The sequence below is a fragment of the Capsaspora owczarzaki genome (assembly GCF_000151315.2).
Source record: "Capsaspora owczarzaki ATCC 30864 unplaced genomic scaffold supercont2.4, whole genome shotgun sequence".
NCBI classification, from domain to species: Eukaryota; class Filasterea; order Ministeriida; family Capsasporidae; genus Capsaspora; species Capsaspora owczarzaki.
In genome coordinates, this window is record NW_011887295.1 from 381,497 (window position 1) to 395,364 (window position 13,868).

General features: G+C 51.9%; 4 protein-coding genes across 4 annotated transcripts; 1 reads left to right on the forward strand and 3 right to left on the reverse strand.

Moving 5' to 3' along the window:
• Positions 1 to 3,251: 3,251 nt before the first annotated feature.
• On the forward strand, positions 3,252 to 4,887 carry CAOG_02920 (hypothetical protein; the record flags this gene model as incomplete). Its single annotated transcript, XM_004363702.2, has 8 exons — positions 3,252 to 3,270; positions 3,337 to 3,418; positions 3,499 to 3,582; positions 3,658 to 3,741; positions 3,835 to 3,918; positions 4,007 to 4,090; positions 4,157 to 4,237; positions 4,341 to 4,887. 8 exons carry the CDS (start codon positions 3,252 to 3,254, stop codon positions 4,885 to 4,887), a joined length of 1,065 nt encoding a protein of 354 aa, XP_004363759.2.
• A 2-nt stretch (positions 4,888 to 4,889) lies between these two features.
• CAOG_02921 (protein-O-mannosyltransferase 2) lies at positions 4,890 to 8,661 on the reverse strand. Its single transcript, XM_004363703.2, has 8 exons — positions 8,149 to 8,661; positions 7,832 to 7,952; positions 7,139 to 7,706; positions 6,830 to 7,019; positions 6,375 to 6,709; positions 6,003 to 6,264; positions 5,546 to 5,860; positions 4,890 to 5,370 (listed from the first exon to the last, which is right to left on the reverse strand). Exons 1-8 carry the CDS (start codon positions 8,525 to 8,527, stop codon positions 5,033 to 5,035), a joined length of 2,508 nt encoding a protein of 835 aa, XP_004363760.2. The 5' UTR covers positions 8,528 to 8,661; the 3' UTR covers positions 4,890 to 5,032.
• Positions 8,662 to 8,767: 106 nt separating this feature from the next.
• CAOG_02922 (chorismate synthase) lies at positions 8,768 to 10,844 on the reverse strand. The gene is made up of 7 exons (XM_004363704.2): positions 10,734 to 10,844; positions 10,536 to 10,610; positions 10,295 to 10,385; positions 10,059 to 10,190; positions 9,797 to 9,894; positions 9,123 to 9,679; positions 8,768 to 9,014 (listed from the first exon to the last, which is right to left on the reverse strand). The coding sequence occupies exons 1-7, from the start codon at positions 10,824 to 10,826 to the stop codon at positions 8,873 to 8,875; spliced, it is 1,188 nt and encodes a 395-aa protein (XP_004363761.1). The 5' UTR covers positions 10,827 to 10,844; the 3' UTR covers positions 8,768 to 8,872.
• Positions 10,845 to 11,386: 542 nt separating this feature from the next.
• Positions 11,387 to 13,074, reverse strand: CAOG_08647 (hypothetical protein). Its single transcript, XM_011271956.1, has 2 exons — positions 12,153 to 13,074; positions 11,387 to 12,006 (listed from the first exon to the last, which is right to left on the reverse strand). Exons 1-2 carry the CDS (start codon positions 12,963 to 12,965, stop codon positions 11,497 to 11,499), a joined length of 1,323 nt encoding a protein of 440 aa, XP_011270258.1. The 5' UTR covers positions 12,966 to 13,074; the 3' UTR covers positions 11,387 to 11,496.
• Between the last annotated feature and the right edge of the window lie 794 nt (positions 13,075 to 13,868).

The window sequence follows — 13,868 nt, forward strand, 5'->3', positions numbered from 1 at the left end:
CCTATCGTATCCTCGCCTGGTCCATCGGCTTTCGTCGTTCGTGATTCGTCGAGCGACTCGCCGATTCATGCGTCATGTTGCCCAGAGCGCAGTGCTCAGGACCTTTATAAATCATATAACTATCGATTCCGAGTGCTACTGTCACTTCCGAGCATCCCTCTTACGCATTATGTGCATCTCGCATGTCATAAGTTATACAGATGAAAGCACCATCACTGTCTCGCGATGTCGCCTCTCTCCACTCTTGCTTCCCCCTAGTTCGCACTATCTTCGCGTCCTTCTTCCGTCGGCTACCTGGGGCCACCAATAGTATCGCCAGCCAGGCCCCCACCACCCAATGCCGCCATTGGGGTCCATTGCGTCCGCGCGCCTTCGCACCACCAGAAACGTGTAGTCAGTACCAAATCGAGTCGAATGTACTAACTGGCGGGACGGTAGGACTGAGTAGAGAGACGTAGAATTTTTTCCCCAGAACCGAACCGAAGCAAAAAGCGAACTTTGCGCCTTTACTGCACTTCGGGGTTTGGACCTTGCGAGCCGATTTTTCAAGATTCGGATCAGCCAAAGTTTGTTCTATCTAACAATGTAAAAATATCGATGGAAAGTAGGTTGGGCATGGTGGTCATTTTTGGGGATTTTTGCCCCAGTCATTTGCATTACGTTCGACCTCGACCTCAAGTCCCCCCTCCACCCCACTTTTCGGCGCTTTTTCGATGTGACTATGTTTATAGACACTAATGAACATGTTTAGACCAATAAAACCATGGAAGTGCCGGATTCCCCCAATTATGCTGATTTTGCTGAATTCACATTGGCCGAAAGTCGACCCGGCTCTCGACATGGGGTCTACTTGGATTCACCACAACTGCAGAAAACAATCACACATATACAATAGAAGTAATTTTAAGCAAAATTTTCGGGATTCAAGGACGTGATGTTCGCGACACCGCGTCTTTGGGAGGCCTGGCTTGAGCAGCAGGAGTGAGATTTTGGGCTCAAACTTTGGATTTGAGCAAAACATTGAGATGGCTAACAATTGGAAAAGTAAGAGCGGTATAGATACTGTCCAACACAGAGCCAACCACCCCCTGAAAATCAGCCAGCCGGTGGCGATTTCGTAATACACGGCCTACTTTACCTACCAGCGTCATAAATCAAAGATAAAACCCAGTCAGCTGCTAGAAAGCGCAAAGGAAGGGCAGGTGGTAGGTCAAGGGACTCGGTGGGAGGCCGTCGTCCGGAACCGGCGCAAAGTGCTCCCAACCCACCGATCTCACGATACAAGACTGTCAATCCTTTGAAACTTTGGCAAACAGAGTACAACACATATTAAACCAGGAATCCCGAGCGAGAGTGAACAATCTACGATGGTGGCCCCGAAAGTAGGCAGTGTATGGAATCCAGCTCAAATCGGTGCTCCAGCGGCGTCTCACGCGCGCTTCTCCATCTAGACCAACGGGATCGCGGCGCCGCGCTAGCCACAGGTGTTACGAACATAGAACTACTTGCTCCAGCAGAGGAATCGCCATGGAAGGTCCTCAGAGGCCATGCGCTCCGATATTCGGTGGATTTTCCGCCCAAACGGGCTCGGAGGCCCGAATCACCCAACTGGTCAAAGATCATGTCATAGCATGCTATATTTTGGCGTAAGACAACATTAAAACATGGAATCTGGTGATAAAGCGAATGTAAGGGCCTTCAGGGCTCCGAAACGCTGTGTTCTGTTACCTGTTGGCAAAGTGCCACGATTTGACTGTGAACCAATTTCCGTACTCAGGGTCCACTAGAGGTTGCACCATTCAAGCCACAGCTATATGGAACCAGCGCACACTAGAATCGCCTGCGGGCGGCGATGGAACCAGGTGAGGAGCCGCAGGAAGGGCGTATTCATGGGCTGACGAGATTCACAAACGACCATGATGTACTTCTGGGTCGTAGCCCGATGCCATCCGTTTCAACCATGTTTCCGACGTTTGGTATGCATGAATATACTACTGAAGCTCTAGGACGGCCGGGAGACCTCGCTTTCGGTCAGAAACCCAGGAACGCCTTTTGTTCACCTGAAATCGCGACAAACCCGCCCAGCGATATTGAGCTCGTTTTTACCACCATCCAAAGCCTCCAGACATGGAATTACGTGTGGAAAACCGTATTCCAGAAGAGGGAGATGTAACAACAAGATGAGTTGGAGATACGAGGTCAAGTGCAACCCGGCCGAAACGACACCGAAAACCTGACAGCTCGCCGTTCACGCCATGTACACCCTAAAATCCTCCTCCCACCACACGAGCACAGTTGCATAGTAAGGAAAGAGCAAATTCCAGGTGTTCGGCCAGCTTTGCAGCAGTCTTGGCCAAAATATGTCAACCTGGCCCCAAAAGCCGACTGTGCCGATCTCGGCTCCAATCATAATTATTTTTTCACCGACACGCTTTCCCGCATATTGGAGACGGGTTAGATGATTTGCCATCATCAGACCGTCGATTATATCCTCCTGTATGGGTGAAGTGCAAACCACCCCTCAAAAACACCGATTTAGAGGGGTCGCAAATGACCATCTTCCCGTCGACTTTATCCCGCTTCACCACTATCAGTATATTGCCGACATTGTAAAAACACAAAGTACAGCCGAAAGTGGAGGTTTGTACATGCTTTGTCGAAATGGGATGGGTTGGAAGGAAAATTTTTCCAAGTTCGAAAAAATTCGAGTTTCAGCCTGGTGACTTCCACTTGAGACTTTTATGACCGACGAACGATTGTAACCCACATTAAATTTGCATGGGAAATCCGAAAATACCATCCGCGAGGTGATGGCTCGTGTCTACTCGTCAGGGCAAATCGCTTGTTTGAGCTTCAGGCCACGCCAAGTGCTCGGAGCGCCGTTTTTTCAAGCGCAATCGAGTTTACACGATATTATAAGGATACCCTTTTGGAATTTCCGCCAGAAACAGCTCAGGTCGGGCAGGGCACCCGAGCGAAGCCCGCCAGCGATTCCAGTCTCTGACCTTCCCTCCGCCCCATCTCCACTCCCCGGCGTCCGTTCGCCTCCGTTTCAATTTTAGAATACTCCACATACATTCTAGTTTCTATTTCCAACGCGGCGAGGCTGGGGAAAAATCCTATCCAAATCTGTTAGTATAGGTCATTTTTCCTAGTGAGTCTATTTTCTGTTCATTCAACGCTTTCTTCCGCAATGCTGTCGTATGAGAGTATGACTGAGAGACAACGCGAGTTGTATGACATAGTCAAGAATGCGAGTGGACAGCTCTAGTAAGAAGAAAGCCAGATTGATGGAGAACAGTGTGATCACGCGTGTACTGATACAAAGGAGGACAGTCTGCATAAAGCAGATTGGCGGTGCAGAAGCACAGGCGATTGCTAAAGCACTCCAAGTGAGCACGACGCTGACTGCGCTCGAGTGAAAAGCTCTAGTAAGAAGAAAGCCAGATTGATGGAGAACAGTGTGATAGCGCGTGTACTGACGAGAATGGAGGACAGTTTGCGCCGTAACGAGATTGGCGATGTTGGAGCGCAGGCGATTGCTGAAGCACTCAAAGTGAACATGACATTGATGGCGCTCAAGTAAGGCATCTCACTGACTTTTGCATGGGAGTGGGTGAATCCCTAGAGGGATTACGAGTGCTAACTGATTGACAGTCTGATTGAGAATCAGGTTGGCGATGCTGGAGCGCAGGCGCTTGCCGAGGGACTCAGCATGAACAAGGTGCTGACTAGCCTCAGGTAATGCAACTTACTTTGGCTGATGCATGTGAGTGGGTGATTCAGCAGAGGGCATTACGAGTGCTCACTGATCAAGGGAATGTGGACGGACAGTCTGATGGCGAATCGGATTGGTGATGTTGGAGCTCAGGCAATTGCAGAGGCCCACAAAGCGAACTCGACGGTGGCTTCGCTCGAGTAAGTCATCTCACTTTGACTGATGCATGTGAGTGGGTAATCCCACAGACAGTATTTAGATTACTCACCGATGAAAGGGGAAGGACAGTCTGTGTCACAATCAGATTGGTCATGCTGGAGCGTGCGCGATTGCTGCAGCACTCAAAGTGAACAAGACGGTGACTCAGCTCTCGTAAGTTCTCGAACATTGAGCCAGACCTTGCTTCGGTGTCATCCTGCTCACACAGTGTTTTGACAGCCTTGACTATAATTGCATGGGCGGCCTTGGTTCTCAAGCGATCGATGAGGCATGCAAAGGCAAAAGCGGATTTCAGCTGATGTAAGTTTGTTCTTGCCAATCACAGTCGTTGATGGTCAGACAATGTTCCTCCCACCGATGGAGTGGTCACTGACTGATCATGCCTCGCTTGTTCGTTTCACAGCCTCCGCGATCAGATCAACCCTCTTGCGTTTTCCTTCCTTCCACGATTGGCGAGTGCTGAAGACATCCAAGAAGTGTTCCGCATGCTGACCAGCGGGTTGGAGTTGGAGAATCAGCGCGCATCTCTTCCAGCACTACCAACCGAGATTGCCGAGCTCATTATGGACGAAGCGCATTACTGGCGAGGCGTGCAGCACACCATGCGAGGGAATCATGGTTACATTGCGCTGAGAGTCACTGTGCCTCAAGGAAATTCAATCCGTGTGAAAGCAATTCAAGTGCTTCGTGACAAGAGAGAACATCCCGACAACACCGTTGACGATGCTTTCGATTTGACTGTCCAAGATGAACAAGGTGTTGTTCAGTACGAATGTGCTGTGCACCCGACTTTCGTCAATTCGAACCTCGCCCTTGCGACCATCTGGCCAGCGAGTCATCCCATTATCCGACAAATGCGCGAGGGCTGGCAAGTTCAAGTTGGGCGCAACAAGGTTGCCTTCTCTGTGCTATTTGAATCGCTTTATGTCGGATATGCCGACCGACAGTGATCACAAAGCGCACGGTGCACTTCAACGTAGGTTTGATCAATACAAACAGGAAACACGCAAAAAAGGCAACTAAATTGGGCACACTCAAGCACACAAATGCCTTCAAACAACACGAACTCTAGGGACAAGAAATCTGGTGCTGGCTTCAAGAAAACTCCCACGACTCCATCCATCGACGGTTGAAGAACGAATTCACGGGCCCAGTCATGCCGTAGGAGACTGGGGCAAAGAAGAGGAAGCTGGCAAACATGATCAGCAGGAGAATGCTGGTGCCAATGATGGTCACGCGGGGGGACATGGTCCACATGCGCAAGCGCATGATAAAGTAGTCGAGCAGAAGCGCAGAGTACATGCACGAGAACAGCAGCGCCGGGAAGTAGTGGTGGAAATACAGAATACGACCCATGACAAAGAACGGGAAGTAGTGCATTGCCCAGCCAATCAGCAGCCAGGCACAGGTCGCCAAAAGCTTTGCCTTTCGTTCTATACAACAATGAGGAAAACACACAAGCCCCCCCCCCCAAAAAAAAAAAAAAAAAAAAAAAAAAAAAAACAAGAGCGAACAAAAAAGTTTTCAGTGAGACAAGAAGGGAAGAGTAGCAAAGCCAATTCCTTCAGCACGAATTCTCAATTGTTCGCAGGTGCGCGCGTTGGTTACCTCGGTTCCATGGAGGCTCGCGATATCCGCGCTGCGAGATCCCTGCATCAACTGCGTAGAAGAGAATAAATACAACGGTCATGACCAGGCAGCCCCAGAAAATGACCGGGTTGCCGAGCAGGTAGATGCGCGTGTCGTTGTCGCCCCAGCCGGTGAAGCGCTGTCCGCGGTAGTTGATGGGCCATTGCCAGGGCCGTGAGGTGATTTCGTTTTCCTTGGGCTTGAGGCCATTGTTCACCTGAGCCATGGCCACGTGGATTTCAATCAGGTTGGAAATGAAAGAAGGTCGGTACGAAACTCCCTCGACTTTGGGCACTGAATTGGCAATGGAAAAGGGGGGGGGAAACAGCAGTTCAACGATGAGCATGCAAAATGAGCGACGAGAAGGTGTAGTTTCAAAACCAGAACATGACGACACTCGCTCCATCTCTACCAAACTCAAAAAAAAAACACTTACAGCGGTCGTTTTGATGCATTTCAATGTTCCACATGTTGTCGGCATCATTCACGTTGGGGTTGCACGTCACCTCAAGCTGCTCCCAGCCCCACTTTGGCAGATTCTTGCCATGCGAGTGCAGCGCACAGCCGACACTCACGTGGATGAGGCGGAAACGAGTGATGAGCGTTTGGACGCGGTTGTCTTCGCCGCCGCCATCCAGCACTTCGACGCGCCAGTGATCGTTTGCATCGCCCACACCGTCAGCACCGTATCCAGAGACCTGAGACCCATCGAGCAAAGGCAAGTTGATGGTTAGTTGATTGTTTGTTGCTGCCCTGCAAAAGAAAAAAAAACACAGTCAATTAAAAAAGCACATTGCATAAACTATACCTGGAAATGCCGTGTCGTTAATGGGGCCTTCTCGCGATGGCTGTGAATGTTGCGCTTGGTGTTGATGTGCTCCAAGCGAACAATCGAGCCGTGCTTGATGTATTCGAGCGGGGCGACGTTGGTCTTCTCGACCATTGCCTTCTCGGACTCGGCGTTGAGATCTGGCGTGCCGGGATGCTTGATGAGCCAGTGATTGTTGGAGTCCTTGTGGGAGTAGCAGGTAACCTGCTGCTGCTGCGGACCATGCGCCTCTGGGTAGGTGTGCGTGTGCGAGTGAAGGAGTGCGCCGCCGCTGCGGTGATTTTTCAGCGAGACGATCGATCCATAGGCAATTTCTGACACCAGGAGCCCAAAAGTACACATGAGAAATCACGAACAAAAATATCAAATGAGCGCACTACCGTGCAAAGCAAAAGCTGCCGAGACCAACAACAAAAAAAAAATCAATGTCTTACCGCGAGGTCCATTGTAGTTGTTCAATTCATTCCCCTTGAGCGTAGTTTGGAAACGCGAGCTCATAAAACCATCGCCGGGGCCGCTGTTGGTCAGAACGGCGAAATGGATGGCGAAAAAGAAGCTGTAAATGATGGCTGGAATGACAATCAAGCAGACGGCACGCGCCAGGAGGTGCTTGCCCAGGATGGTCTATCGGTGCGATCAGTTGAAGAAGGGGACAGAAACAGAGTGAGCAAAAAGGTTGCAAGGAGGTCAGTTTGTGAGTGTGTAAAGACAAGCCCACACTGCAAACCGCAACAAATCCTCACCTTGGTCAAGCTCAAATCACCGAGCAAATCCCACAAATCCTTGGCAGTGGTCAAGCCAACAAACAGGATGATAAAGAGGCCAACCCACTTGACGGAAAACGCGCAAGCGATTGAGACTCCGGACAGGAACATCCAAAACCACCACATGTCGGAGAATGGCTCGTCCCGGTACAAAAAGAAGCGCACTGTGCAGAACAGCGACGCTTGGATGAAAAACATCATGATGGGGTCGAGGAGGATGAGGCGGGAAAGGGCCACGGTGCCCGTCTCAAACAGGACCAGCGAGCCAGCAATGAGGCCGGCAGTTGGAGAGAATCCGAGATCGAGAATGGTGCCGTAGACGAGCGGGATGATCAGAGCGCCAAAGAAGGCGCAGAACATTCGCATGCCGAGGTAGGGTGTTTGCTCGTAGGCCTGGCCGGGGTTTTTAAACTCAAAGTCGCCGCGGTAGCCCGTCACGGCTCCTGCAAAGCCAATCATCATCTTTGCCAGCGGCGGATGCACGTCAAAGAAGAACTCGCCCTTGATGTATCCGTTCGCAAACTTGCCAAAGTGCGTCTCGTCCCATCTAAAGCATGCCCATTCGTGCAGTGATTAGAGATCCAGAGGTGTGGTTTTTTTTTGTTTGTTTGTTTGTTTTTTTGTAGGGTTGGTGCGTCTCCAACACACTTAGAAACGAATGCAAAATCTTACGCAACAGACGTCGGCTGCGAAATGTAGTAGTAACGTGTCACGAACGAGGCGATTGTCAACAGCACAAAGAACAAGACACGCCCGTCGTCGCCTTTTCCTCGCAGCGCGTCCTTCCATGACACTGTGTGAAGAAAATGATAGATTCATGCGATGGGGACGTCAAAAACCAACGCAAGAATTAAACGAGTGAGAATGCAACCAAAAGCCAAATCCGAGTAAACCAAAATCGTTCAGGAACTCCAACGGCCACAAATAATAAAAAAAAAACTCAGACAATCCAACCAAAAAACTCAGAAACTCGATCATCAAGCACAAACCTGACTGACGACGCTTGGACGGCCCGGCAGACAGGATCGAGGCACGAGCACGCGCCATCCGAGCATCGCTGGCGTCGAGCGCATCGTAGTGCTGGTTCTGGTGCTGCTGGTGTGACAACGGGTGCTGATGCTGGTGCTGCGGTGGCTGATGCTGCAGTTGCTGCTGCTGGTGCTGGTACGCCTGGAAGGACATCAGATGCGATGGCTGTTGCTGCTGTTGCTGCTGAAGCTGCTGCTGCTGTTGCTGCTGCTGATATTGCGCATAGTGTTGCTGCGGCGGAGCACCGTGGCCGTGGTTCTGGTCGTCGACGTAGTGCTGCTGTTGGCTCGCCTGCGACTGGGACTGCGCACCCCGATGCCGAACTCCAGCGCCTGACATGGTGAGGTTGTTCCCGTTGCAAGGCAAGGAGGAGGAAGCAGAAGAGCAAAAGAGAAGAACGCGCGCGGGAACAAGTGCGATCGACCGATGGAGAAGAGGAGAAGGAGAGAGAAAGGGGGCGCGCGGCTTAGAAGTTGGAAAAAAAAAAAAAAAAAAAAAGTGAGCGCTTTTTGTCGTGTCGCTCTCGTTTCGATCATCATTGGGAATACAGTCAAATAAGGTGAAGGGTGCTCTAGAATAGTAGAATGTGAGTCGCTGTATCTATTTGGGGGTGGAACGTCCAAGAACACGAGCTCAGGTAGACGCAAAATCACCAACAACAAATCCCCCCACACTTTTCGCGCTTCATGAATGAGCACGATCGTCCGCAGGCTTGGTCGGATCTTGGGCTTTGGCGGGATTGAGCGGGGTGACAACATTCTGAAGTGGAGGCAATGCATTGAATGGCAGCACGGCAGCATGTCGTGACAGCTGAACCAGGGCAGCACTGTTGGCGTTGAAAGAGTAGAACGGCCAGTCAGCAACCCCGCCCCCCCCCCGACAACAATGAGAACGCACAGACACGCAAAACGAACAAGGCCAAATTCACACTTACTCGGCAAGAGCCAACGCAGCCATCGCCTCAACAATCGGAATGGCACGAGGAACAACACAGGGATCGTGGCGCCCTTTTGCGGCAAGGACTGCGCTCGTGCCATCGTAGGTGACGGTGGCTTGCTCCTTGCCAATGGTAGCCGGAGGCTTGAACGCGACACGCAACACGATGGGCTCTCCGTTGCTAATGCCGCCTTGGACGCCGCCAGAGTTGTTGGTCACGGTACCAAGGCGGTCGCCCTTGCGAACAAACATGTCATTGTGCGCCGAGCCGCGCTGCGTTGTGCCGCGGAACCCAGAGCCAATCTCAAAGCCCTTTGTGGCTGGGATGGACATCATCGCGTGAGCGAGCGTCGCCTGCAGCTTGTCAAAGCACGGCTCCCCGAGTCCGACTGGCGAGTTCCGAATCACGCAGCTGACAACCCCGCCCACCGAGTCTTCGGCATTCCGGCACTCTTGCACGAGCGCAGTCATCTGGTCGGCGACAGCGGCGTCGGGGCAGCGTGTCGGGTGGCTGTCGACACGTTCTCTCGTGATTGTGTCCACAACGTCTTCCTTCTACGCAATGGGAATGGCATGCAGACGACGAAGAGAGTGGTTGGTGCCGGAGGAAGGGAAGGGAAGTTGAGTGTGCAGAATGCTCGATCCAAGCAATCTCCATGGATGGATTCTCACCATCTCAATGTCGCCGATCGAGCTGACCCACGCAACAATCTCCACCCCATAGCGCAGCCGGAGGAACTTTTCGGCAATTGCGCCTGCAGCCACGCGGCCTGGAGAAGGGGTTTGAAACGCAACGCCAAAGCAGTGAGCTCAAAACAATCTCCCAAATGAAATCGGAATTGTTCCCACCACACGCAAGCAACTCAACAACTCGTCAACAACAAGACCGACAAGCCAGCAGAATAGCAGAATGGATCCTTCGCCAGCACCATACCAATCGTTTCTCGCGCAGATGCACGACCACCGCCACTTGACGTTTTGGTGCCATACTTGTACTGGTACGTGTAATCGGCGTGCGAGGGTCGCGGGATGTCGCTCATGGATCCATAATCACCCGGTCGCATATCTGACCCAATATACATACACCAAAGCCAGAGCAATAGGAGCGAGTTCGTGACTGACCATTGGCAATGCTGTCATCGCCCACAATCCGCTCCAATTCTCGCTCACCTTCGTTCGGCACGGTCAGTCCGATCGGCGTTCCAAGCGTCACACCATGCTCGGTGCCTGACATGATGCGCACGAGATCCTTCTCATCGCGCTGGGAGGTTGCGCGCGGGGATTGTCAATGACAGAGAGGGAGCCGTGTCACAAACTGAGCGAGGTACCGTTCACCATTCTACCACAGCAGCTGCGTTTCACACCCCCCCCCCCATCATCATGAATCTAACAATAGCACAAACAAACCGACCTTCGTGGTGAGGGCAGACTGGCCTGGGCGTCGCCGGCTCAGCTGGGGTTGAATGTCCGCCTCAGTCAGAGCCATCTACCAACGTACCATGGTATCAGCTCACATTCGCGCTTTATTATTTGCTTTATGACAAGCAGGTTTCGAGGTTCGAGATGAGCATTTTTATTGCGGGGATTAGTTGGCTGTTGCTTGGCTTACCAGTGGCGGCACTCCATCCACAATGCAGCCGACGCCAGCGCAGTGCGACTCGCCGAACGTCGTCACGCGAAACAAGGTTCCAAAAGTGCTCATTTATTTGTTTTTCACAAAATAAAATAAAAAAATAAGAAATGAGAAATTAAAAACAAGAGAATCTGAGATGTTAAAGTGACAAAAAACAGAACGTAAACACGAACCAAAAACGTAAATGCGCCAAATGCTGAAACGGGTTGGATTGTCGTTGGTGGCTTTTTCACTCTGCTCGTCTCTGATCTGATTCCCGACTGAGTGAGGCGTGTGTGCGATCGCTCGTCCTGATGCGTGAGTGCCCCCCGCCCGCATTCGCACTCGCTCGTCTTGCTTTTTGGTGTTTGCTCGTCAGAAATTATCATTCGGTTGATGCTGGTTTTTTTTGTGGGCGCCGCAAACGCTTTTTACGCTGTGACGCTCCTCGCCAGGTGCAACCAAGAGCAACGCTTGACAAGAAGCGCCTTCGTCCCTCAATCTGCCTGCGAAATTCGTAGGGAGGCAACTCCTTTGCGGTTTGTGTGCAGACCATGGCGGGGGCTCAAGAGAACCCAGCGACATTTTCCATTCCGTTTTCCTCCTTCTTTCTTCTTTCTTTCTTCTATCCTTTCTTCTGCATCCTTCATGTTCAACACGATTATTTGTTATTAAATACTGAGACACGACGAAATTACATGCACCATTGCAGTGCAACTGAAAAGACTAGCTCTGATGCCCAAAAAATCCAAAAAAAAATTCACCGCACTTCAGCCGACTGGAGCTCACGAGCCAGCGCGAGCATAGAGTCGTAGCTGAGGGGATTGCTTTCGTCCATGGAGATGAGTCGGAGAAGCGGCTGCTCCACGCCGTCTTCGAGCAAGTCGAACGACATGATCAGAACACGGTAGGCCCAGCGCGAGATGGTGACGGGACTCGTTCCCGCGCTGAGCATGCGCAGCAACGCGAAACAACACTGCTCTTTCGAATACACGTCGCGCAGAGGAGCAGCACTGTTGCTCGCATCCGGCAGTCCAATCGTCGTGTTGGATCGTTGTGCGCGCGAGCTGAACAAGCTGCCGCTGGCGGATCGTTGACTTCGCGTGAAGGTGTGGCGTGACTGCGTGCATCCGCCCGAGGGCGTCCACGGCATTTTGCACAAGCTGCACAAGCCCCAGGTAGAGACAGCACTGAGTGTCCAGCCAGGATGGTGCGTGCAGGTCGATCCGTCGTCGAACTTGAATCTTTGGGAGCAGACCTCGCAAGTCAACTGGTGGAGGAGGTGTGAATTTTCAAGCACAGGGTGGAAGGGAGGTTGATCATGAGCAAACCAAATGTGTCGTGAGTTGCATGGCGCACAGAACAACAATGTGAACTGCAGAACAACAACAGCGCGACATCTGATTTCCAACAAACCTGAGATTGCTGTGGCCAGCGAGGACTGTGCAGCGCCGTGGAACCGAGCGGTAAATCACTCAAAGTTGCCTCGCTTGATCCAGTCGAAGCAATGCGCGGCGATGGCTGGCGGTTAACGGTTGCCGGCTGGTCGGCGTCTCGGCGTTGATCTCCATCTGGTGCCACGGCATCGTCTTTGACCAGTTCCGCCAGCTGGTCGGACTCGACCACACTCCGTCTTGCGGATGGAGCTGCTGCTGTTGTCTGCAATACTGCGCTTGGCTCGCTGCTGCCGTCGTCAGCGCCCGTCGTCGACGGTGACGCACCCGTCGGAGATTGCTGTTGATGATGATGATGGTGGCCTCCCACCACGCGTAGGTCGTGCAGCCAGGCCTCCGTCTCGTTGAGCGTGTCGCCGTACATCAGGTATGTCCGAGTGGCAGTGGCAATCGCAATGCAGTGCTCGCGGTGCGTCTCGCAGGACGGCGCCATGTACACTGCTTGGCTGTGCTGAACGTCAATCACGCCCAGCGGCGCAGTGTCCCCAGGCGTCCGAAAGTACGACAGCTTGCCGTCAAGCACATTGAGTATCATGTAGCGTCGTCGCCATGTTTTGATGTTGCCGCCAATCTTGGTCAGCCAGCCTGTCCTGTGCTCGGCGGATTTGGGATTGCTGGTCAATCCCAGGCTGTGAGTATTGCTATGAGTACTGCTATGACTCGAGCCACTGCTACTATGGCTGCCGCTACGACTAGTGCTCATGCTGCTGTGCGGTGAAGATGCGTCTGGTGGCGCGGTTGCTGGCGGGCGTTCGAAGAATTGCAGAAAGTTCATCGTGGGAACTTTTTTGCTCGTCTTGCTCAGATTTGAGTATTGAGTGTGATTGGTGATGCAGCAACAAAGTGATGATGATGATGACTGAGGTAACAGTAAAGCCAGTGCCAATACTGTACAATGTGTTTTGAATGATGCAGCAACAAAGTGATGATGATGATGACTGAGGTAACAGTAAAGCCAGTGCCAATACTGTACAATCGAGTCGGTACACTGTGACTCGTCCGAAAAAGTCGGTGCTAGCTTCAAACACGATTGAAACTAACATGTTGCTTGGAGCAACTCGAGTCGGTACACTGTGACTCGTCCGAAAAAGTCGGTGCTAGCTTCAAACACGAATCGCATGCGTTGAACTTCTTGGCTTGATGGGAATGGAAACTCCTGCAACAGAAACAGTCGGCTCCAGCTCACATCCTCTCTCTCTCTCTCCAATTCTGCTCGCCGGCGTCAGTGGTGTGCAACCAATGAACCTTACTTGCAGCGTGTTGTTGTCTTCGGGATAGATGGTGCACAGCACATCATACTTGCGAGCCGTCGTGCTCCCGGTCGATGCATCGTTTGCCAACCCTGGCTGCTCTGATGCACTTGCACTACTAGCAAGAGATGATTCGCCACTAGGACTGACGCCAGCGGCGGCTTCTTGTTGCGCAGGCGAGCGTTCAACTTCAATCCGACACCGATTTCCAACAAATCCACCTTGGAACATGATACGCACGCCAGCAATCGTGACTGGCTGATCTAGCTCAATCGAGACAGTTTGTGACTTGCCCTGCACCACAAACATTAATCGAGCGTGAGTTCACCATGTCATCAAGTCGATGATCTTTTTTGCATTGACATTGCATTGGTTCTTTTGGCCGCGTGTACCTGATCCGAGTTCCAGCAAGTGTCGTCGCGCCCGTC